Here is a 26235-nt window from a genome sequence, read left to right as displayed (position 1 = left end):
GCGTAAGCGTAATAAGCCACTCACCACATCAAGGTCGCCTCCATGAGTGGTCCCTAACACTAGTTCCTACCTGTTATGGGCCATGACAGCCACCCAAAGTCCAGGGAGCGCAGGTACAGCATGCATGCCAAGCACACTCTGCTTTTAACCCCGTCCGGTGCCATTACAGCTTTCATCAGATCCAGGGATGCAAGTACCAACATGCATGCTGAGCCCACTATATACTTCTCCTGGAGCCAAATGGCTACTGGTAGGTGCTATATAAGCAGACTCAGTTTTATACTGACTTTAAAACCAGCCTCCAGGGCAGACTAACTGGTCAGGTGTGCATGACTGCATAGAGATTGCCACGCCTCCAATATATACTATAAAGAGAAAAATGTGGGGGGTTCAGTCAGCACAACCCTATGCAGGTGCACATTGCTATGGCGAAATACAGATACAAACACAAAAGCACAAATGCAATCGCACTCTGCAACCAGCACTCTGCCCTGCTTCTATGCTGAATGTTAAATGAGGCATTGGTGTACATTTTGGCCAAAGCGTAATAAGCCACTCACCACGTCATGGTCGCCTCCATGAGTGGTCCCTAACACTAGTTCCTACCTGTTATGGGCCATGACAGCCACACAAAGTCCAAGCAGCGCAGGTACAGCATGCACGCCAAGCACACTCTGCTTTTAACCCCGTCCGGTGCCATTACACTAATCCGAGGGGAGCATACTGTGACACAAACAGTGTGCACCAAAAAGAGCACGGTGGACTCCGTGCAGAAATAGAGGAGTGAGCCAGGCAGTCCTAAGTGAAGTGTAGTCCTAGCTAGCCTCACAGCTTTATTTAGACTATCAACAGCGGTAGTGCAGACACGGCTGATAGTTTTAATTGTGTTAGTTCTAGTTAGTAAATTTTAATGACAATAAATAAATGTTCATTTTTAGTTACTAAGGAAAATAACACGTGTCAACCCAGAGACAATCACTGGTCCTAGTGGCCAATTGTAAATATCCAGCCTATTATGTCTCAACACATGCTAATGGGTCAAATGTATTAAAAGTGAGATTTACTGAGAATAGGTTCCTTTCTGGACACTCTGCCATAAAGCCCAGATTGTAGGAATACTAAAGGGATGGTTGACCTTCTGGAATTTTCTCCTATCTGCACATGGGATCTTTAGAGTCCAGCCAGAGTAACCATTGGGTTCTTTGTTGTCTTTCTTAACATGGCCCCTTTCCCCTGATTACTTAGTTTGGAGGGGTGGCCAGCTCTAGGAAGAGTCCTGGCTATTCCAAACTTCTTCCATTTAAGAATTATGGAGGCCACTATACTATTGGAAGCTTTCAGTAGAGCAGAATTTTTTAGTACCCTTCTCCAGATCTGTGCCTCCACAAGATCATGTCTCTGGGCTCTACATGAAGTTCTTTCGTCCTCATTGCTTGGTTTTTAATGCATTGTCAGCTGTGAGACCTTATATAGACAGGGGTGTATCTTTCCAAATTATGTCCAATCAACTGAAGTTATCCCCTAGGTGGACTCCAGTCAAGGTGTAAGAATATCTCAAAGATGATCAACAGAAATGGGAGTCCCCCAGAGCTAAAGTGTCATAGCAAAGGGTCTGAAAACGTACTTTTTAGTTTTTTCTTTTTATTAAATTTGCAACCATTTCTAAAATTCTTCTTTCACTTTCTCATTAAGGAAGATTGAGTGCAGATTGTTGGCAAAAAACATGATTATTTAACAAAATATGAAAAAAGTGTAAGGGACTGAAGACTTTCCAAAAGCACTATACATTCACATTTCACCTTCTTATATATGTAACATTGCTACTTACGCATTTCACAACTATTTTTACTAGGTGGACAAATTTGAAAAAGCGCTGAACTATACAGAAGCAGCCCTGGCTTTTATTGAATGTGGAAATGCTATGGAACATGGACCAGTGGAATCTAAGTCTCCCTATACAATGTACTCAGAGACAGTAGAACTTATAAGGTAATGTCTCATTGTCTAGTGATTTGGGAAAATATTTCAGGTTAAAATCATCATAAACATGGATGTACTAATACTGTTCATTGCAGCCAGCTGTACAACTGGAATGCAAGTAATATAATCTCATTTAAAAAAAATATGCTAGAACAAAAATATACAGCATTACACTGCCAACACTACTTGTTATCCAACCATTTGTTGGTTGATGCATAATTCCAAAACCATGGGTGGTTTGTGCCAATACCCTTTATTTAATATTACATTTTTTTTTTATGCTCAGAACTCATTCAATGTGACAAACATGCAATATTGTTGAAATTCTAGAAGGGAGCAGGCTTTTTTTTGACAAATATATTGTACATAGATTTTGATCAGTCCAAATGCTTGGCCCTCTACAGATCACAAATAAAAAGAGGCTGCAGCCGTGCATATGCTTTATATGGCATTGCAGCTCAAACCCTTGCCTCTGTGCCCTATCCACAGGAAACCGCTGGGTTCCGATCACTAGAAGAGGGGGCTTGTGTTGCCCAGTTTAGATGGAGTGGCAGGCAAGTGCTGCTGCTCCATTCAGTTGGAGGAAAATGGGCGCCCAATCTAGTGATCCTCTTCAGACACACATGCACACTGCTGCACCATTCAAAAAAGATAACACGGGGGCCCCCAGCAGTCAGACCACAGTCGATCAGACATTTCCCCCTATCCAGTAGATAGGAGATAAGTTGTAATGAAACAACTCCTTTAACCCTCAAGGAGGCGTGAGCTTTTCTGCAAGAAGATCCCCAGGACAGTCACCAGAAGAGTCACAAATTAGTGTCAGTAGCCCTGATACAGCAAAAAGCAGTCTGCAATGCACAGGCACTGGCCGTGTGAATCCCGTATTACTGTGCTGACCCATACTATCCGCAAAATACAGCTAAAGATAGGACATGTCCTATCTTTTGGGGTGCAGAAGCATGGACCTGAAAGCTCACAAAAGCACATCTGATTATTTCCATGGGCTTTGCAGTATTTTTCGTATTGCAGACCCATTCAAGTCGATGGGTCTGTATCCGCAATGCTAAGTTTACACGACCAGTGCCCCTGTATTGTGGTCCGCAATTTGCGGTCTGCAATACGGGCACCACAGCCATACAGTCTTGTAAATGAGCCCTAAGGCTGAGATCTAGATAATAATTAGTTTTACTAGTCAACGTTAATTGCATAAGCATACAAATAAGAGTGATGAAGGATAATCCTTAATCAGCAGGCAATACAATCAAGGCTGGGGCTCTTTGTCCTTTAAACTGGATGCCAGGCCTGATGCCATCAGCAGGCAATATTTGACTGGCAATGCAGCGCAGCCAGCCAGGGAGAGAAGAGTCATGGCTGGACCACAGCCAATATTGGGACTGATGAAGGAAGTGTCCAGTTGCCTCACAACTGGACACAGACATCGGCAGGAGCCACAGCCTGTCTCTGAGATGTGGCATTGAAATCAGGCAAGCTAACTAACAGATGTGAAATGTACAGAACCCATATTACATCTTCGGCCTGTGTCTGTATCTACCCTGCTACTACTATTAGGAACATTATTTATTGAATTACTGGTGGGTCACCTGCACTGAAGGCCAGATCCCTGTATAGGGGTTATAGGGTGAAAACCAGGGGATCATCAGGATAGTGTCCTTAGGACTAGACCAAAGTCAAATCGGTTAGTTGGTACAGTGGGTTACAAGCTCTTAACCTATGATTCTTTTTTATTTGTTTGACTTTTGTGTCCATTTTCATTCATAAGAACTATTATTGTAACTGATGATAAGTTTTTTTTTATACATTTTGTATTATTCATAAACAGTACTGCTTGTTTTACTGAGATAATCTTACTGGAAAAGCTATTCCTTTTTTATATATTTTGTCGGTGCATATTTTATGTATTTATTGTTTGTTTTAAAGATATGCCTTGAGGCTGAACTCACATTTGAGTCACAGTACGACTTCTCAGGACAAGAAAATTACAGCTCTATGGTTTGTAGTTTAACAATAACCTTCATTTATTTTTCCCATTATTTCTGTTTTACTTATGAATTGCAATACATAATATTGCATTGTAGTCCTTGTAGTCCTTTATATTCTAATTCAGTGTAAATAACAGTCCAGTCCAACATTAGATTAGATTAAGGAGCAGATTTATAGGTCTAATGAATAGAATACAATCCTAAATGGTCACTAACTTTGCATAAATCAATAGTACAAGCAACGACAAGCAACTTTGTAATATCAGTGACAAATGTCTAGTTCTCATGTTATCAACTGTTTACCTCACCCCTTTTGCTATTTGCCTTTTACTTAGTAACATGCCTTAACCCTGTCCTAGACGGGAGCAGCTCCACAAGAGGATCAAATTACAAGCAAGCCTATGGAGAGGGGAAGGGGAGGAGTGAGCAGGAGCACAGTGAAACACACACAGATAAGCAGACTGCTAAAGCAACAGGGGCTAAGATATGAACTTCCTAAGAGCTTTATTCACAACCATACAGGTCACCTCTGCTCTGTAATGTCCTTCATGATCTTGGGCCTGCTTCAGAGTGAGTGTGAGAACGTTGGGAAGCAGATTCTCCTCTACTTTCTGAGTGCAGTGAATGGCAGCTAGTCCCCACCCAGAACTGCAATCTACACATACACCATGCATAGAGGAAAACTGCTAAAAATGACAGATACATGTCATATAGTGACCAGAAATATTCCTCTTGTACACAAGTGGTACTATTGATTAGTGCAAAATTTGTTGAAAACTCAGTGACCCTTTAAGATATCAATACACATTGGGTACACACTGGATAGCTGATGGCAGAATGCTTGTTCCATTGACAGCTATTGCTCTTAATCCCCTCCCCATAAACCTGTATGCCTAGCTATTTATATCAATGGGAAAAGGGGAGTAAGCTGCTGCCAGACACCTGTAGTCATGCTATCCTCTGAATAGTACAAAGCATCTAATGAACCTCATCCTTGTTTCTCCAAACAGCATACATAGGGATAATAAAGATGCCCCAACTTAGGCACCATATATTATGGCAAATACAATTTTGAGACCCCCCCCCACATAGCACAAATATGCCATGAATGTCATTCTGAATGAGGCTTTAGGCCTCATGCACACGACCGTTGTGTGCATCCGAGTCCGTTGTTCCGTTTTCTGTGATTTTATGCGGACTGACTTTCAATGGGTCCGTTGAAAACTCTGAAAATGCACCGTTGTTCATCCGCGTCCGTGATCCGTGTTTCCTGTCCGTCAAAAAAATAGGACCTGTCCTATTTTTTTGACGGACAACGGTTCACGGACCCATTCAAGTCAATGGGTCCGTGAAAACACACGGATGCACACAAGATTGTCATCCGTGTCCGTGATCCGTGTCCGTAGGCTACTTTCATACAGACGGATCCGAAGATCCGTCTGCATAAAAGATTTTTCAGAGCTGAGTTTTCACTTTGTGAAAACTCAGATCTGACAGTATATTCTAACACAGAGGCATTCCCATAGTGATGGGGACGCTTCAAGTTAGAATATACTACGAACTGTGGACATGACTGCCCCCTGCTGCCTGGCAGCCCCTGATCTCTTACAGGGGGCTGTGATCCGCACAATTAACCCCTCAGGTGCCGCACCTGAGGGGTTAATTGTGCGTATCATAGCCCCCTGTAAGAGATCAGGGGCTGCCAGGCAGCAGGGGGCAGACCCCCCTCCCTCCCCAGTTTTAATTTCATTGGTGGCCAGTGCGGCCCCTCCCTCCCTCTATTGTATTAATTTCATTGGTGGCCAGTGCGGCCCCCCCGGCCCCCCCTCCCTCCCTCTATTGTATTAATTTTATTGGTGGCCAGTGTGCGGCCCCCCTCCCTCCCTCTACTGTATTAATTTCATTGGTGGCCAGTGTGCGGCCCCCCGCTCCCTCCCTCTATTGTATTAATATCATTGGTGGCCAGTGTGCGGCCTCCCCTCTCCCCCCCCCCGATCATTGGTGGCAGTGGAGAGTTCCAATTGGTGTCCCAGTTTAATCGCTGGGGCTCTAATCGGTAACCATGGCAACCAGGACGCTACTACAGTCCTGGTTGCCATGGTTACTTAGCAATATTAGAAGCATCATACTTGCCTGCTGCGCTGTCTGTGACCGGCCGGGAGCTCATCCTACTGGTAAGTGACAGATCATTAAGCAATACGCCGCACAGACCTGTCACTTACCAGTAGGAGGAGCGCCCGGCCGGTCACAGACAGCGCAGCAGGTAAGTACGATGCTTCTAATATTGCTAAGTAACCATGGCAACCAGAACTGCAGTAGCGCCCTGGTTGCCATGGTTACCGATCGGAGCCCCAGCGATTAAACTCTCCGCTGCCACCAATGATCGGGAGGGGGGAAGAGGGGGGGGGCAGTCATGTACACAGTTCGTAGTATATTCTAACTTGAAGCGTCCCCATCACTAAGGGAACACCTCTGTGTTAGAATATACTGTCGGATCTGAGTTTTCACGATCTAACTCAAATCCGATGGTATATTCTAACATAGAGGCGTTCCCATGGTGATGGGGACGCTTCAAGTTAAAATATACCATCGGATTGGAGAAAACTCCGATCCGATGGTATAATAGGGACTCCTGACTTTACATTGAAAGTCAATGGGGGACGGATCCGTTTGCAATTGCACCATATTGTGTCAACGTCAAACGGATACGTCCCCATTGACTTGCATTGTAATTCAGGACGGATCCGTTTGGCTCCGCACGGCCAGGCAGACACCAAAACGACTTTTTCCTTCATGTCTGTGGATCCTCCAAAAATCAAGGAAGACCCACGGAATAAAAAACGGACACGGAACTATGGAACCCGTTTTGGCGGACCGCAAAAAAAACCGGTCGTGTGCATGAGGCCTTAGGCTGTATATGCTTGTTGAGAAAACATGTTTAGGCTGGCCATACACATGAAATAACTATTGCCCGAATGCTTGGCAGAGCATATATATGTAGTGACTGGGGAGAGGGAAGACAGCTGGGAGTTGGACTCCCATCCCGATCTGATATCGATATATCCTAACCTGAGGTTAGGTCATCTGTATTTACCCACTGCACAACCCCTATAAGTTCTGCTAATACAAACTATTTCAGTTGTTCATTCAGGACATCTTCTGTCCTTCATGTGAAAAGGAGAGGAACATAAAACTAAATTATATTTTAATGTCTGCCTTCATACACTATAAACATTCTACTGACGTAGAAGTTATAAATCATTTTACTGCTGGTGTACCTTCATCCATCACATTTATATTATAAACAGAATGGTTGTATGTTCAGTGCGATATAATTTATGGATTTTACTAGCATATTTATGTACCTTCTCTGCTTATAGCTATCGTTGTCTGGCTCTTCTGTACTGGAGAATGTTTCGCCTCAAAAGGGACCATGCAGTGAAGTATTCTAAAGCTCTTATTGATTATTTTAAGGTAAGAATTGACTAATATTCTAAATTGTATGAGAATATCTGTTCAAGAGTAGAAAAGCCCATGTTATCATGCTGATTTTTTGCTGTTTTTGCTATTTTTGTGGCATAAAACATCAGCAGTTTTGCAAAACAAGTGAAAAAATCAAACCACAGCACCAGTATGTGTGAACTCATCCTTAATAAGTTTTCACCTCGTATCAGGCAATTCAATCAAGAAACATTCTTATTGTTGTAAAGCAGGGACTCTCATGGTACCTCACGTAGATAATATAATGTGTATGGAACAGGTCTTCTCAGCCATATGCTCTATGGGGTCAATAAGATTGGCCATGTTTGATTTTAAGTGTTCCTGAGATAAGCAGAGCCCTTTCAATAGGATTAGACATACATATTAGTGGGAGAAGCAGACATGTTATATGATAAATGATTAATTACCAAAGAGCGTTATGTCTGAAGAGGAGAAATAAGGTGTTGGATCTTAATAAATCCGTTTAAGCTATTTTGGTGTGGAGATTTACGTGATCACTGTATCAACAATGACATTTTCTCCCAGTTCACACAAAGCTGGAGCTTGCAATGCATCATGCCACTGCCACTAATGCCTGAGGGTCAGTTCCGTGTACTCACTTTCCACACAGTAGAAATGTTAACTTTTTTTTCCTCCTCTCCGTTAAAATTTTTTGAAGGCGCACTGGCACCACATAATTTTGCTAGATTACTGCATCAATACCGCCATTTTCTCACAGTCCAGGCAAAGCTGCAATACATCATGCCATTGCCAATAATGCTGAGGGTCAGTTTCCGTGTACTCACTTTCCACACATTTGAAATTACAGACAGATATTTTGTCAAAGTCTAGGTCAATAGACCTCTCCTTGCTACCGGTGTCCCATCTTGCCACTCTTGCTATCTGTCTGTCTGCCTACCCACCATCACATTGTGTATGGCTGCTGCTGCGGCCTGCATCATGCCACTAATGCCACTTTCTATCCATCACGTTGTGTATGGCTGCTGCTGCAGCCTGCATCATGCAACTAATGCCACTTTCTATCTATCACGTTGTGTATGGCTGCTGCTGCGGCCTGCATCATGCCACTAATGCCACTTTCTATCCATCACGTTGTGTATGGCTGCTGCTGCGGCCTGCATCATGCCACTAATGCCACTTTCTATCCATCATGTTGTGTATGGCTGCTGCGGCCTGCATCATGCCACTAATGCCACTTTCTATCCATCATGTTGTGTATGGCTGCTGCTGCTGCGGCCTGCATCATGCCACTAATGCCACTTTCTATCCATCATGTTGTGTATGGCTGCTGCCTGCATCATGCCACTAATGCCACTTGCTAACCATCACGTTCCCTCAAGTCACTTTTTGTTTAATCTCAAAACACCATGTGCCGATCAGGGACAATTTTTGGAAACTTTGGAATATGAAAAAACATGAGACGTGCCAGTGCAGTGTCTTTTTAAACAGATTGTATGTTATCGCCATCAAACGTGCATTTACCCATGCCTATGTATGTCAGTGTCACTCAGGCATCATTTGCTAATGCTGTCATTGCATGCCAGAGCTTGGGGAGGGGGAGGGGAAAAAAATGATAAAAAATAAACAAAAAAAGAGAACGTGTTTTCCTTAAAATTAGTCCTAGGTGGCTAGAGGGGCTTATGTACCAACTTTCAGGGCAAATGGAGCAACTTTGGTTTGGCCCGACTGGTTCACTCATCTCTAATCAGTACTGCATGTGACTGAACAATGTGCTGCCAAAAACTGATGTTTTTATGCCTGCATAACAGATGCAACATGTGTGCATAGGGCAGTAATCTGGAATGAGCGTTCCAAAGTGCGATTGTTCATTGCTCTTTGTAAATGGCCCCTTATATAGGTCTCCAGAACTATAATAGAGCTGTTATTAAAGGGGTTGTCCAACCTATTTCAAAAATACCCTAAAGCCCCTAAATGTATTATAATAAATTCTGCCGTTTATGCATTTGTGGTTTCAGTTGCTAATTGCTGTGTCAGTTGAGATTCCTGGTACAGTGCATGAACTGCCTCTAGTTTCTTATGTCATTAAAAAGGGTTGTCTGACTTGTTTCAACCCCCAAACTATGGGAGGTAAAACCTGCCAAAATAAAAATGAAAATTGAAAAAACGAAAATTATAATTAAAATAACGTTTTAACATTTTAAATGCATGCCAAAATTTAAAAAGAAAATTACATTCCTCCATTTGAATTTTCTTTTCCAACATCCGAAGTCGATTTGCATAAAACTTCGTTCTGATACTGTACAGAGCAGGAGCTCCGTACAGTATTAGAATGTATTGGCTCTGATCAGCCGAAGTAATTACTTTGCGAAGTCTCACGAGTACCACTTGGAACCGAACCCGAGTTAGGGAAATGTTTTTTTACAGTATAAATTAATTTCTGAAGTTATTATGCGAAGTCTCGTGAGACTTCGCAAAGTAATTACTTCGGCTGATCAGAGCCAATACATTCTAATACTGCACGGAGCTCCTGCTCAGTACAGTATTAGAACGACGTTTTATGTGAATCGACTTCGGCTGTTTCATCCGAAGTCGATTCGCTCATCCCTAGTCAAAATCATAAATCAAATTAAAACACCAAGTAGAATCTTAAAATTGTAGATTGAGATTTCAATTTCATCTCTTGCAGACATTTTCCCTGCCAAAAGTAAAATGAAAAAGAAAGCCCATTTGAATTAACATTTTAACGTTGTACTTACATTTAGATTCATTTAAATGAGCAGCGGTGGGCGCGGTGCAGCATGCAAAATGTTGTCGTTTACTTCCTGACTGCACAGACAGTGACTCTGTATGTCCACTAGAGGGCGCTGTGCTTCACCACATTTACAACAGCTAACACAGGATCAAGTTTATCATTCCAATAGATGGCGCTGTGACAGTGAAATCTTAGTACTGTGCCGAATGCATAGGATAAGATTATGAGTCTAAGGGCCCTTTCACACCTGCGTTATAGTCTTCCGGCATAGAGTTCCGTCGTCGGGGCTCTATGCCGGAAGAATACTGATCAGGATTATCCTAATGCATTCTGAATGGACAGTCCGTCCTTCAGGATGCATCAGGATGTCTTCCATTCCGGAACGGAACGTTTTTTGGCCGCAGCAAATAGCGCAGCATGCTGCGCTTTTTGCTCCGGCCAAAAATCCGGAACACTTGCCGCAAGGCCGGATCCGGAATGAATGCCCATTGAAAGGCATTGATCCGGATCCGGCCTTAAGCTAAACGTCGTTTCGGCGCATTGCCGGATGCGACGTTTAGCTTTTTCTCAATGGTTACCATGGCTGCCGGGACGCTAAAGTCCTGGCAGCCATGGTAAACTGTAGTGGGGAGCGGGGAGCAGCATACTTACCATCCGTGCGGCTCCCGGGGCGCTCCAGAGTGACGTCAGGGCGCCCCAGGCGCATGGATGACGTGATCGCATGGATCACATGATCCATGCGCATGGGGCGCTCTGACGTCATTCTGGAGCGCCCCGGGAGCCGCACGGACTGTAAGTATGCCGCTCCCCCGCTCCCCACTACTACTATGGCAACCAGGACTTTAATAGCGTCCTGGGTGCCATAGTAACACTGAAAGCATTTTGAAGACGGATCCGTCTTCAAATGCTTTCAGTACACTTGCGTTTTTCCGGATCCGGCGTGTAATTCCGGCAAGTGGAGTACACGCCGGATCCGGACAACGCAAGTGTGAAAGAGGCCTAATAGATGGTGCCCTCTTTTGGAGGAGTGAATTATACTAGGATTATGATTATATCATGAAATCTGCTGCCCTGTTAACCCCCTAGATGCTGTGGTGCCTAATCACCTGCAGCATCTATGTGGTTAATCCGCTCTGCCGTACTTGAGTGAGGACGTAGTGGACATTGCTCCAGAACAGTGCCAAGAAGTTTAAAAAGTCGCAATTTATGGTATACATATGTCAAGTGCCATAATCAGTGACTTTTTTTACATCACTATAGTGGCATAAAATGATTAGTAAATGTCCTCCATTGTGTCTGTTTGACCAAAAATCAGGGTGCATGACTTGCAGAAACGCGAAGCATCCTTGGCATCACTGTGCCGATTGGTGGGAGAGTTCATACCCCCATGATCAGTATTGATGACCTACAATAGCGCTCCGCAACCTTTGGCCAGGAATGCAGCTATAGTGTAGCTATGTCCTATTATTGTTCATGTTGCAGATAAGGACAGGCGTTGTAACAATAGATCTGCAAAAACAAAAAATGCAAAACGGATGTCACACAGACGTCATCCGTATTTTTTGGGGATCCGTGTTTTGCAGACTGTAAAATACATACATTTGTATGTATTTTGTGGTCCACAAAAAATTGATCTGCAAAAAATACGGATGGGTCCGCCAAAAAAACGGAAGTTACTCCGTGTGCATTCTGTTTCCATATGTCAGTTCCACAAAAAAATAGTACATGTCCTATTATTGGCCTCATTACGGACAAGGATAAATACAGAATGCACACGGACGACATCCATATTTTTTGCGAATCCTTTTTTTGCGGACCGCAAAATACATACGGTCTTGTGCATGAGCCCATAGGGTTTACGATTAATAATAGGGTCTGTATTACGGTTACCGTTATTTATTAGGGTTGGTATTAAAGTTAGAAGAAGAAGACAATCCCTTTATTGTCCCTCAGTGGGGAAATTTTGGCATAACTGCAGCAATCACATTCACAACAGGAGCAAAATAAGAGTAATTAAAGAGTAAAATACAAGAAAAACATAAAACAGATTTTACTTAAAAAATTCACTACTGGGTTCCTGGGAACAGTGGTGGTAAATCCTAACCGCTGCTGGGAGGAAGGACCTCTGATAACGTTCCTTCGTGCACCTAAGATGCAGCAGTCTGTCACTGAAGGAGCTCTCCAGCTCCACAACAGCTTTGTGCATGGGGTGGGAGACATTGTCTAACAATGATGTTAATTTTGCTAGAGTTCTTCTGTCACCCACCTCCTGCACGGGACAAGGGGACAACCTAGGACAGAGCTGGCCTTCCTAATAAGCTTATCTAATCTCTGTCTCTCAGCCACAGATAAGCTGCTCCTCCAACAAACCACACCATAGAACCTTACATACACAAAGAGCAGGGGCGTAACGATCGCGGTCGCAGGGAGTGCGACTGCGACCGGGCCCGGCGGGGGGAGGGGCCCGCTGTACTAACATGTAATGAAGCGCTGTGACGGGGCCCAGCATGAAGTACAGTGACAATGCCGGGCCCCCATCAGGGCGCTCCATTACATGTTTACATAGGCGTGCGCACGGGGTGTGCCTGGGCACACCCTAATAGGTTCGTCACCTCCGTGCTCACTGCCCTAGTCCCCTGTCTGTTATGCTGGCTGCCGCCGCCCACCGCACATAAATTAATCTACAATACCTGGCTGTGAGCTGCCGGCGGGCGGCGGCTAGTATTCACATAGGGGGGCGGAGTCCTGGACCCAGCTGACGCAGAGAGGGAGCAGTACGGGTCATGCTGTGCGGCGCAGGAGGAGTTGACGTCACGTCACGCTGCATCTGTGTGCCTGAGCCTCGCGCGCCTGCTAGCTGGTGAGGTGAGGGCATATAAAAAATAAGTATGTTCCATTGTACCCCCCTGTCCCACAGTGCTATGCCTTCTCTATTGTCCCCTGTATTACCCTGATACCCCTCAGTTATATAATATATCTGAGTGGTATCAGGGTAAATTATACAGGGGGCAATATAACTAGGGTTATCAGGGTAACATGAGGGGTAATATAACTGAGGAGGGCTAGGCTACTATCAGGCATTATACAGGGGTAATATAACTTATCTTACCCCTCACCCCTGTATTATGTCTTGATAGCCCTCCTCAGTTATATTACCACTGTATAATGTACCATGATACCCCTCAGTTATATAATATAACTGAGGGGTATCAGGTTAAATTATACATTATTATACAGGGGGAATATAACTAAGGGCTATCAGGGGACATTATACAGGGGGTAATATAACTGAGGGGTATCAGGGTAAATAATACAGGGGGTAATATAACTAAGGGGTATCAGGGGATATTATTATACACGGGTAATATAACTGAGGAGGGCTATCAGGGGACATTATACCTGTGTATAATCTCCTTGATAGCCCTCCTCAGTTATATTACCCCTGTATAATGTACCCTGATAACCCTTAGTTATATTACCCCCTGTATTATTTACCCTGATACCCCTCAGTTATATTACCACCTGTATAATGTCCCCTGATAGCCCTTCTCAGTCATATATCATCAACAGGTCCTCCATAACAGTGTGTCATCCACAGATCCCCCATAACAGTGTGCCATCCACAGATCCCCCATAACAGTGTGCCATCCACAGATCCCCCATAACAGTGTGCCATCCACAGATCCCCCATAACAGTGTGCCATCCACAGATCCCCCATAACAGTGTGCCATCCACAGATCCCCCATAACAGTGTGCCATCCACAGATCCCCCATAACAGTGCGTCATCCACAGATCCCCCCATAACAGTGCGTCATCCACAGATCCCCCCATAACAGTGCGTCATCCACAGATCCCCCCATAACAGTGCGTCATCCACAGATCCCCCCATAACAGTGCGTCATCCACAGATCCCCCCATAACAGTGCGTCATCCACAGATCCCCCATAACAGTGCGTCATCCACAGATCCCCCCATAACAGTGCGTCATCCACAGATCCCCCATAACAGTGCGTCATCCACAGATCCCCCATAACAGTGCGTCATCCACAGATCCTCCCATAACAGTGCGTCATCCACAGATCCTCCCATAACAGTGCGTCATCCACAGATCCCCCCATAACAGTGCGTCATCCACAGATCCCCCCATAACAGTGCGTCATCCACAGATCCCCCCATAACAGTGCGTCATCCACAGATCCTCCCATAACAGTGCGTCATCCACAGATCCTCCCATAACAGTGCGTCATCCACAGATCCTCCCATAACAGTGCGTCATCCACAGATCCTCCCATAACAGTGCGTCATCCACAGATCCCCCCATAACAGTGCGTCATCCACAGATCCCCCCCATAACAGTGCGTCATCCACAGATCCCCCCATAACAGTGCACCTGCGCACTGAGGAGAGACTGAAAGGAGGGGAAGATCCGCGGAAGGAAGCAGAGGACGGCGCAGCAGACGACTGAATAGCTTTTTTTGTAAGTAAATTATTTTATTATAGTGCTGAAACTGCTTTAAACTATAAAGAAAAGTTTTGGAGAGTGTTTCTCTCTTTCTCAGGTCTGAAGCAATACCGAGGAAGAAAGGAAAACTCTTGAAAGCTTGTCTTTTAAGTATTAGGTTGGTACAATAAAAAGGTATCTCTGCGTACAGCAATACTCGTATTTTGTAATCTTATTTATATATACTTATTTTGTTTTTTTCAGTGGTATGATTAAGTGGTGAAAATTATTAGTGCCCCCCCCCCAGTTTTGACTGTGCCCCCTATATATTGTTCCTAGAGTCGCCACTGCGCAGAGGCGAGTCACAGCAACGCTAGGCTGAGGCCTGGCCTGTGTGTGTATGTATATAATATATATATATATATATATATATATATATACGGGCGTGTGTGTTTGTACTTTATGGTGCACACCCTAATGCAATAGGCTGCGCACGCCTATGAATGTTTAATATGAAGCAAGGTGGGGGAGGTTTGCGCAGAGGGGGGGAGGAGGAAGAGGGGGGACGCGCGCACTCACTCACTCACATACAGTCCGCCCGGCATTTCTTGTCACTGCCAGGCTGTATCCAGATCATCAGTGAAGCAGGCGCTGCTGGCTGTGGGAGGAGCTCTGAAGGCCCGGGAAACTGCCTTCAGCACAGCCAGCAGTGCCATGTGAGTGTGGCAGCGCAACACCAGGGAAGAGGGTAAGTATGTGTTTTTTTATTTTCTTTTCCTAACACTGCAGACTGGGGGCAAAGGGGAAGGGGGTTGATGGGCACAACTAGAGTGAGGGGGCACAAAAGTGGGCATCTCTACTGAGGGGGCACCTAATATGTCATAACTACTGTGAGGGGGGCACATATAAAGGCATAACTATGAGGGGGCACATATATCAACTACTGTGAGGGGGGCACATAATCTAGCATAACCACTGTGAGGGGCACATATGTGGGCATATTTAATGTGAGGGGCACATAATCTGGCATAACCACTGTAGGGGGGCACATATCTGGTCATAACTACTGTGAGGGGCACATAATCTGGCATAACTACTGTGAGGGGTAACATATCTGGCCATATCCACTGTGAGGGGCACATATCTGGGCATAACCACTGTGAGCGGGCACATACCTGGGCAAACCCCTGTGAGCGGGCACATATCTGGGCATATCCACTGTGAGGGGGAACTTATCTGGGCATAACTACTTTGAGGGGGCACATATCTGGCATAAATACCATGAGGGGGCACATATTTGGCATAACTACTGTGAGGGGGCACATATTTGGCATAACTACTGTGAGGGACACATATCTGGGCATAACTACTGTGACAGGAACAAAGGTAGGCATAACTGCTGTGAGGGGCCACAAGAAGGACATAACTTTTGTGAAGGGACCACAAGGTGGGCTTAATTACTGTGAAAGGCCACAAGGTGGGCATTAGTACTGTGAGGGGCCACAATGTAGACATTAGTACTGTGTGGTTGCACTTAGGGGAAATGTCCTAAATTACCCTGCTATACATTGGCATAGCTCAGTCTACCAGGCCAGCACAGCGCCCCCTGCTGGTAGTTTCATAGGGGCAGTCACCATCCCTTCCTTATGTGATTATTCTTTTTTTCTCTATCACCACAGGAACCTTGTTCTGGATCCAGCGGACATCACGCCGACGCCAGAGACACCCTGGATGAGGTAGGACCAGATTTTATTAGGACTGGGTGAGTGTAGCCATGCATTGGGCTTAGGGCTCTTTAACACGAGCGGATCCCGTGTGGCTAAACTGCTGTGTGAAAGAAAGCCAAGCCCCGCTCCGGACAGCAGAGACACTGAGTAGTAACATGATTGATAATGCTCTTTGCCTATCTGTGATCGCTTTGCTACAAAATCACGGTGACAACTTTATCTCATTGTGATTTTGTAGTAAAAAGGTCACAGAGAGGCACGGAGCTGTCTCTGCTGTCCGGAATGGGGCTTGGCTCTCATTCACGCAGCGGACTAGCCGCACGGGAAAGAGCCCTTAGTAAGAAATTCTGCCGCTTCTTTGTATAAATGGGGGGGGGGGGGCCCCGATCCAAAGTTTGCACTGGGGCCCATAACACTCTAGTTACGCCACTGACAAAGAGCCAAAAAAGCAGCAACTTATGACTACCAGGAGCTACAAGCTATACAATTACACACGAGTCACCGTATTTTTCGCCCCACAAGATGCACCTAGGTTTTAACAAAGAAAAATAAGATAAAATAAATATTTTTCATCCGATCTGAGGTCTGCTAAAAAATTTTTTTCTTATTTTTCATTAGCAGAGAAAAAAAAATAGATATTTTTCATCAGACCTCAGATCAGACTCCTAAATCAGATCCCCAATCCTAATCTGACCTACAATAAAATCCCCAAACCTCATCAGATCTCCAAATCAGACCCCCAAAATAAGCCCCCCAATGCTCGGATCAGGCAACACAAATCAGACTCCCAGTGTCAGACCCTCAGTGCTCAGATCTCCCCCCCCCCCCCATGCTCAGATCTGACCCCCTTCTCAGATCTGACCCCCCATGCTCAGACCTGACCAACCCATGCTCAAACAAGACCACCATGATCAGATCTGCCCCCCACGCTCAAATCTGAACCATCATGCCCAGATCTTCCAACTCATGCTCAGATCAGACCCCCGTTGTCCAGATCAGGACCCCCCCCCCCATTCTCAGATCAGAACCTCCCATGCTAAGATCAGACCCCCATGCTCAGTTCTATGATAAAAAAAAATCTCTTCCCTCTACTGATCAGGCACTGGGCTCCTGCTCGGGCACCTGCTACTCTTCAGGTCTGACACGCTCTCCACTGTGACCTGATGAGCACAACGTCAGGTCATAGTGCGTGTCTCCACATACTACGTTCTCACACTGTGTGCATCGCCTTCTTCCCCATTCCTCTGGTGATGAGGAACGGAGGGTGGGGATCATTATATCGCTGCTCAGGGGTAACGCTCAGTCGTGGGCCTTTTTGCTGCCGGTGGGGGCACGGCCCCTCCGTTCAGTGGATGAATTCTTTTTAGCCCTGGGTCAGATATATGATGATCCGGATCGTATTGCTTTGGCTGAGTCTAGACTACGTCTGTTATGCCCGGGTAAACAATCCGCAGAGATATACTGCTCAGAATTTCGGAGATGGGCAGCTCATACTGGTTGGAATGATGCTGCACTCCGAAGTCAATTTTGCCATGGTTTTTCAGAGGGATTGAAAGATGCATTTGCCTTTCATGAGAGGCCTACCTCCTTGGACTCTGCCATGTCTCGGGCCGTTCGTATTGACAGGCGTCTTAGAGAGAGAGGAGAGATCACTCCTTCCTGTCATACTCAATCCCAGGACAGTGCAGTGGTCTCATTCAGTGCGCAGGGGTCTCAGTCGCTGTCAACCCCTTCTGAGCAGGAGCCCATGCAGCTGGGGTTGATTGCCTCTGACAATAGAAGATTCAGCCCGCATGGGAAGGTTTGTTTTTGTTGTGGAGGTATAAATCATTTGGCAAATGTTTGTCCCTCTAGGAGATTCAGGCAGTTTTCTGGGAGTAATCAAGAAACTAAAAGGAAAAAATCCTTTAAAAATGTTCCATCTGTTAACATTGGCAGGGTTGAGGCGGAAATTGAAGGTTTTCCGTTTGCTTGTAGTTCCCGTTTTGTCCTGCCTGCCAGGGAGGCGCTAGAGAGCAAGAACATTTTTGTGATATTTTTGTAGATAGTGGAGCAGCTGTCAATCTCATTGATAATCAATTTGCGATAACTCATGGTTTCCAGGTATGCACTTTGGGAAAGGATATTCCTGTTTTTGCTATTGATTCCGCTCCACTCTCTCAAAAATCATTAAAGGGCATAGTTCACAATATCCGTTTAATTGTGAGTGATGCTCATGTTGAGGATGTGTCATGTTTCGTCCTTAGCGGATTGCCTACTCCTCTAGTGTTGGGGCTACCCTGGCTCACTAAACATAACCCTACCATTGATTAGCAAGCAAGGCAAATAAATGGTTGGAGTGACTTTTGCTGAGAGAATTGCCTCACGACATCTGTTTCTGAGGTTTCTACTAAGATTGTACCATCTTTTCTCTCTGAATTTTCGGATGTCTTCTCTGAGAGTGGAGTTCAGGATTTGCCCCCGCACAGGGAGTACGATTGCCCTATTAATCTCATCCCAGGCGCCAAGCTGCCTAAATTCCTTTATACAATCTCTCCCAACCTGAAAAGGTCGCTATGCGTGCTTATATCTCTGAGAGTCTGAGAAAAGGACACATACGACCCTCGAAGTCACCTGTTGCCGCTGTTTTTTTCTTTGTTAAGAAAAAGATGGTTCTTTAACCACTTCAGCCCCGCTAGGTGAAACCCCCTTCATGACCAGAGCACTTTTTACACTTCGGCACTACACTACTTTCACCGTTTATCGCTCGGTCATGCAACTTACCACCCAAATGAATTTTACCTCCTTTTCTTCTCACTAATGGAGCTTTCATTTGGTGGTATTTCATTGCTGCTGGCATTTTTACTTTTTTTGTTATTAATCAAAATGTAACGATTTTTTTGCAAAAAAATGACATTTTTCACTTTCAGCTGTAAAATTTTGCAAAAAAAAACGACATCCATATATAAATTTTTCGCCAAATTTATTGTTCTACATGTCTTTGATAAAAAAAAAATGTTTGGGCAAAAAAAAAATGGTTTGGGTAAAAGTTATAGCATTTACAAACTATGGTACAAAAATGTGAATTTCCGCTTTTTGAAACAGCTCTGACTTTCTGAGCACCTGTCATGTTTCCTGAGGTTCTACAATGCCCAGACAGTAGAAAAACCCCACAAATGACCCCATTTCGGAAAGTAGACACCCTAAGGTATTCGCTGATGGGCATAGTGAGTTCATAGAACTTTTTATTTTTTGTCACAAGTTAGCGGAAAATGATGATGATTTTTTATTTTTATTTTTTTCTTACAAAGTCTCATATTCCACTAACTTGCGACAAAAAATAAAAAATTCTAGGAACTCACCATGCCCCTCACAGAATACCTTGGGGTGTCTTCTTTCCAAAATGGGGTCACTTGTGGGGTAGTTATACTGCCCTGGCAATTTAGGGGCCCAAATGTGTGAGAAGAACTTTGCAATCAAAATGTGTAAAAAATGACCGGTGAAATCCAAAAGGTGCACTTTGGAATATGCGCCCCTTTGCCCACCTTGGCAGCAAAAAAGTGTGACACATCTGGTATCGCCGTACTCAGAAGAAGTTGGGGAATGTGTTTTGGGGTGTCATTTTACATATACCCATGCTGGGTGAGAAAAATATCTTGGTCAAATGCCAACTTTGTATAAAAAATTGGAAAAGTTGTCTTTTGCCAAGATATTTCTCTCACCCAGCATGGTTATATGTAAAATGACACCCCAAAACACATTCCCCAACTTCTCCTGAGTACGGCGATACCAGATGTGTCACACTTTTTTGCTGCCAAGGTGGGCAAAGGGGCGCATATTCCAAAGTGCACCTTTCGGATTTTGCAGGCCATTTTTTACACATTTTGATTGCAAGGTACTTCTCACACATTTGGGCCCCTAAATTGCCAGGGCAGTATAACTACGCCACAAGTGACCCCATTTTGGAAAGAAGACACCCCAAGGTATTCCGTGAGGGGCATGGCGAGTTCCTAGAATTTTTTATTTTTTGTCACAAGTTAGCGGAATATGATGATTTTTTTTTTTTTCTCTTTTTTCCTTACAAAGTCTCATATTCCACTAACTTGCGACAAAAAATAAAAAATTCTAGGAACTCGCCATGCCCCTCACGGAATACCTTGGGGTGTCTTCTTTCCAAAATGGGGTCACTTGTGGCGTAGTTATACTGCCCTGGCAATTTAGGGGCCCATATGTGTGAGAAGTACTTTGCAATCAAAATCTGTAAAAAATGACCGGTGAAATCCGAAAGGTGCACTTTGGAATATGTGCCCCTTTGCCCACCTTGGCATCAAAAAAGTGTCACACATCTGGTATCGCCGTACTCAGGAGAAGTTGGGGAATGTGATTTGGGGTGTCATTTTACATATACCCATGCTGGGTGAGAGAAATATCTTGGCAAAAGACAACTTTTCCCATTTTTTTATACAAAGTTGGCATTTGACCAAGATATTTTTCTCACCCAGCATGGGTATATGTAAAATGACACCCCAAAACACATTGCCCAACTTCTCCTGAGTACGGCGATACCAGATGTGTCACACTTTTTTGCTGCCAAGGTGGGCAAAGGGGCACATATTCCAAAGTGCACCTTTCGGATTTTGCAGGGCATTTTTTACACATTTTGATTGCAAAGTTCTTCTCACACATTTGGGCCCCTAAATTGCCAGGGCAGTATAACTACCCCACAAGTGACCCCATTTTGGAAAGAAGACACCCCAAGGTATTCCGTGAGGGGCATGGCGAGTTCCTAGAATTTTTTATTTTTTGTCGCAAGTTAGTGGAATATGAGACTTTGTAAGGAAAAAAAAAAAAAAAAAAAAATCATCATTTTCCGCTAAATTGTGACAAAAAATAAAAAATTCTAGGAACTCGCCGTGCCCCCCACGGAATACCTTGGGGTGTCTTCTTTCCAAAATGGGGTCACTTGTGGCGTAGTTATACTGCCCTGGCAATTTAGGGGCCCAAATGTGTAAGAAGTACCTTGCAATCAAAATGTGTAAAAAATGGCCTGCGAAATCCGAAAGGTGCCCCTTTGCCCACCTTGGCTGCAAAAAAGTGTCACACATGTGGTATCGCCGTACTCAGGAGAAGTTGGGCAATGTGTTTTGGGGGGTCATTTTACATATACCCATGCTGGGTGAGAGAAATATCTTGGCAAAAGACAACTTTTCCCATTTTTTTATACAAAGTTGGCATTTGACCAAGATATTTCTCTCACCCAGCATGAGTATATGTAAAATGACACCCCAAAACACATTGCCCAACTTCTCCTGAGTACGGCGATACCAGATGTGTGACACTTTTTTGCAGCCTAGATGCGCAAAGGGGCCCAAATTCCTTTTAGGAAGGCATTTTTAGACATTTGGATCCCAGACTTCTTCTCACACTTTCGGGCCCCTAAAAAGCCAGGGCAGTATAAATACCCCACATGTGACCCCACTTTGGAAAGAAGACACCCCAAGGTATTCAATGAGGGGCCTGGCGAGTTCCTAGAATTTTTTTTTTTTTTGCATAAGTTAGCGGATATTGATTTTTTTTTGTTTTTTTCTCACAAAGTCTCACTTTCCGCTAACTTAGGACAAAAATTTCAATCTTTCATGGACTCAATATGCCCCTCACGGAATACCTTGGGGTGTCTTCTTTCCGAAATGGGGTCACATGTGGGGTATTTATACTGCCCTGGCTTTTTAGGGGCCCTAAAGCGTGAGAAGAAGTCTGGAATATAAATGTCTAAAAATGTTTACGCATTTGGATTCCGTGAGGGGTATGGTGCGTCCATGTGAGATTTTATTTTTTGACACAAGTTAGTGGAATATGAGACTTTGTAAGAAAAAACAAAAACAAAAACAAACAAAAAATTTCCGCTAACTTGTGCCAAAAAAAATGTCTGAATGGAGCCTTACCAGGGGGGGGGGGGGGTGATCAATGACAGGGGGGTGATCAATGACAGGGGGGTGATCACCCATATAGACTTCCTGATCACCCCCCTGTCATTGATCACCCCCCCTGTAAGGCTCCATTCAGACATCCGCATGATTTTTTACGGATCCATGGATCGGATCCACAGAACGCATGCGGACGTCTGAATGGAGCCTTACAGGGGGGTTATCAATGACAGGGGGTGATCAGGGTAATCAGGGTGATCACCCCCCTGTCACTGATCACCCCCCCTGTAAGGCTCCATTCAGACATCCGCATGATTTTTTACGGATCCATGGATACATGGATCGAATCCACAGAACGCATGCGGACGTCTGAATGGAGCCTTACAGGGGGGTTATCAATGACAGGGGGTGATCAGGGTAATCAGGGTGATCACCCCCCTGTCACTGATCACCCCCCCTGTAAGGCTCCATTCAGAAATCCGCATGATTTTTTACGGATCCATGGATACATGGATCGGATCCACAGAACGCATGCGGACGTCTGAATGGAGCCTTACAGGGGGGTTATCAATGACAGGGGGTGATCAGGGTAATCAGGGTGATCACCCCCCTGTCACTGATCACCCCCCCTGTAAGGCTCCATTCAGACATCCGCATGATTTTTTACGGATCCATGGATACATGTATCGGATCCACAGAACGCATGCGGACGTCTGAATGGAGCCTTACAGGGGGGTTATCAATGACAGGGGGTGATCAGGGTAATCAGGGTGATCACCCCCCTGTCACTGATCACCCCCCCTGTAAGGCTCCATTCAGACATCCGCATGATTTTTTACGGATCCATGGATACATGTATCGGATCCACAGAACGCATGCGGACGTCTGAATGGAGCCTTACAGGGGGGTTATCAATGACAGGGGTGATCAGGGTAATCAGGGTGATCACCCCCCTGTCACTGATCACCCCCCCTGTAAAGCTCCATTCAGACGTCCGCATGATTTTTTACGGATCCATGGATACATGGATCGGATCCACAAAACGCATGCGGACGTCTGAATGGAGCCTTACAGGGGGGTTATCAATGACAGGGGTGATCAGGGTAATCAGGGTGATCACCCCCCTGTCACTGATCACCCCCCCTGTAAGGCTCCATTCAGACATCCGCATGATTTTTTACGGATCCATGGATACATGGATCGGATCCACAAAACGCATGCGGACGTCTGAACGGAGCCTTACAGGGGGGTTATCAATGACAGGGGTGATCAGGGTAATCAGGGTGATCACCCCCCTGTCACTGATCACCCCCCCTGTAAGGCTCCATTCAGACATCCGCATGATTTTTTACGGATCCATGGATACATGGATCGGATCCACAGAACGCATGCGGACGTCTGAATGGAGCCTTACAGGGGGGTTATCAATGACAGGGGGTGATCAGGGTAATCAGGGTGATCACCCCCCTGTCACTGATCACCCCCCCTGTAAGGCTCCATTCAGACGTCCGCATGATTTTTACGGATCCATGGATACATGGATCGGATCCGTAAAAATCATGCGGACGTCTGAATGGAGCCTTACAGGGGGGTGATCAATGACAGGGGGGTGATCAATGACAGGGGGTGATCAGGGAGTGTATATGGGTGATCACCCGCCTGTCATTGATCACCCCCCTGTAAGGCTCCATTTAGACGTCCGTATGCATTTTGCGGATCCGATCCATGTATCCATGGATCCGTAAAAATCATGCGGACGTCTGAATGGAGCCTTACAGGGGGGTGATCAATGACAGGGGTGTGATCAATGACAGGGGGTGATCAGGGAGTGTATATGGGTGATCACCCGCCTGTCATTGATCACCCCCCAGTAAGGCTCCAGTTATACGTCCGTATGCGTTTTGCGGATCCGATACATTTATGAGTGGATGAGTAAAAATCATACGGACGTCTGAACGGAGCCTGACAGGGGGGTGATCAATGACAGGGCGGTGATCAATGACAGGGGGGTGATCAGGGAGTTTATATGGGGTGATCATGGGTGATCAGGGGTTTATAAGGGGTTAATAAGTGACGGGGGGGGGGGGGTGTAGTGTAGTGTAGTGTTTGGTGGGACTGTACTGACCTACCTGAGTCCTCTGGTGGTCGATCCTAACAAAAGGGACCACCAGAGGACCAGGTAGGAGGTATATTAGACGCTGTTATGAAAACAGCGTCTAATATACCTGTTAGGGGTTAAAAAATTCGGATCTCCAGCCTGCCAGCGAACGATCGCCGCTGGCAGGCTGGAGATCCACTCGCTTACCTTCCGTTCCTGTGAGCGCGCGCGCCTGTGCGCGCGCGTTCACAGGAAATCTCGCGTCTCGCGAGAAGACGCGTATATGCGTCCAGGAGGAATAAAGCAACCACCTCCCGGACGCATATACGCGTACAGCGGTCGGGAGGTGGTTAAGACCTTGTCTGGATTTCAGGGAGCTGAACAGTATCACAATTCGTGACCCTTATCCGCTTCCTCTGATCCCGGACCTGTTTAACCAGATTGTTGGGGCTAAAGTTTTTTCCAAATTAGATCTAAGAGGGGCATACAACCTGGTCAGGGTCAGAGAAGGAGACGAATGGAAGTCGGCCTTCAATACCCCTGAGGGCCATTTTGAGAATTTGGTTATGCCTTTTGGTTTGATGAATGCTCCAGCCGTTTTTCAGCATTTTGTGAACAGCATTTTTTATCATTTAATGGGCAAATTAGTATTAGTGTATTTGGATGACATTTAGATTTTTTCTCCTGATTTCAAAACTCATAAGGAACACTTACGTCAGGTCTTGCTCATCCTGCGGGAGAATAAATTGTATGCGAAACTGGAAAAATGTGTGTTTGCGGTTCCAGAAATTCAATTTCTGGGGTTTCTTCTCTCCGCTTCTGGTTTTCGCATGGACCCCGAGAAGGTCCGCGCTGTGCTTGAGTGGGAGCTTCCTGAGAATCAGAAGGCGCTGATGCGTTTTTTGGGCTTTGCCAATTATTACAGGAAGTTTATTTTGAATTATTCCCCTGTTGTTAAACCACTCACTGATATGACTAGAAAGGGGGTAGATTTTTCTTCCTGGTCCGTAGAGGCGCGTAAGGCCTTTTCTAATATCAAGGAGAGTTTTGCTTCCGCTCCCATCTTGGTACAACCTGATATTTTTCTACCCTTCATAGTTGAGGTTGATGCTTCTGAGGTGGGTGTGGGTGCGGTCTTGTCTCAAGGTTCCTCTCCTGCCAAATGGCGACCGTGTGCCTTTTTCTCGAAGAAACTCTCCTCCGCAGAGAGAAATTATGATGTGGGAGATAGGGAGTTGTTGGCCATCAAGTTGGCTTTTGAGGAATGGCACCATTGGCTAGAGGGAGCCAGACACCCTATTACCGTGTTTACTGACCATAAAAATCTAGCCTACTTGGAGTCAGCCAAGCGTCTGAACCCGAGACAGGCCAGATGGTCTTTGTTCTTTTCAAGGTTTAATTTTGTTGTCACGTTCCGCCCTGGGGTTAAGAATGTGAAGGCAGATGCCCTGTCACGTTGTTTTCCGGGAGGTGGAAATTTTGAAGACCCGGGTCCCATTTTGGCTGAAGGTGTGGTGGTCTCTGCTCTTTTTCCTGAATTGGAGGCAGAGGTGCAGGTAGCCCAGTACGAGGCTCCTGATCTTTGTCCTCCTGGGAGGTTGTTTGTGCCTCTCGCTTTAAGACACAAGATTTTTAAGGAACACCTGGTGGCCAGCGCTTCGTAAGTCGGTTGAGGGTTTTGTGGCAGCCTGCGAGACCTGCGCTCGTGCCAAAGTCCCTCATTCACGGCCATCAGGTCCTCTCCTTCCCTTACCCATTCCTTCCCGTCCTTGGACACATCTGTCCATGGACTTCATTACGGACCTGCCTCGTTCCTCGGGGAAGACTGTGATTCTGGTGGTGGTGGACCGTTTTAGCAAAATGGTGCATT

The 26235-nt window shown here is 45.4% G+C and overlaps 1 protein-coding gene across 1 annotated transcript in view; it reads left to right on the top strand.

Annotated features, from left to right (window-relative positions):
- Positions 1-26235, top strand: part of AFF3 (AF4/FMR2 family member 3) — a 162117-nt gene that overhangs the window by 127624 nt on the left and 8258 nt on the right. The window contains exons 11-13 of the mRNA XM_044286032.1: positions 1853-1989; positions 3919-3990; positions 7361-7454. Of these exons, the coding sequence (XP_044141967.1) occupies positions 1853-1989; positions 3919-3990; positions 7361-7454 (303 nt within the window). The remainder of the gene's footprint in view (positions 1-1852; positions 1990-3918; positions 3991-7360; positions 7455-26235) is intronic.

This window comes from Bufo gargarizans, chromosome 3 (genome assembly GCF_014858855.1).
Source record: "Bufo gargarizans isolate SCDJY-AF-19 chromosome 3, ASM1485885v1, whole genome shotgun sequence".
Lineage (NCBI taxonomy): Eukaryota > Metazoa > Chordata > Amphibia > Anura > Bufonidae > Bufo > Bufo gargarizans.
The sequence above is the reverse complement of the archived record's forward strand: the minus strand, read 5'-3'. Positions and strand labels throughout refer to the sequence as shown.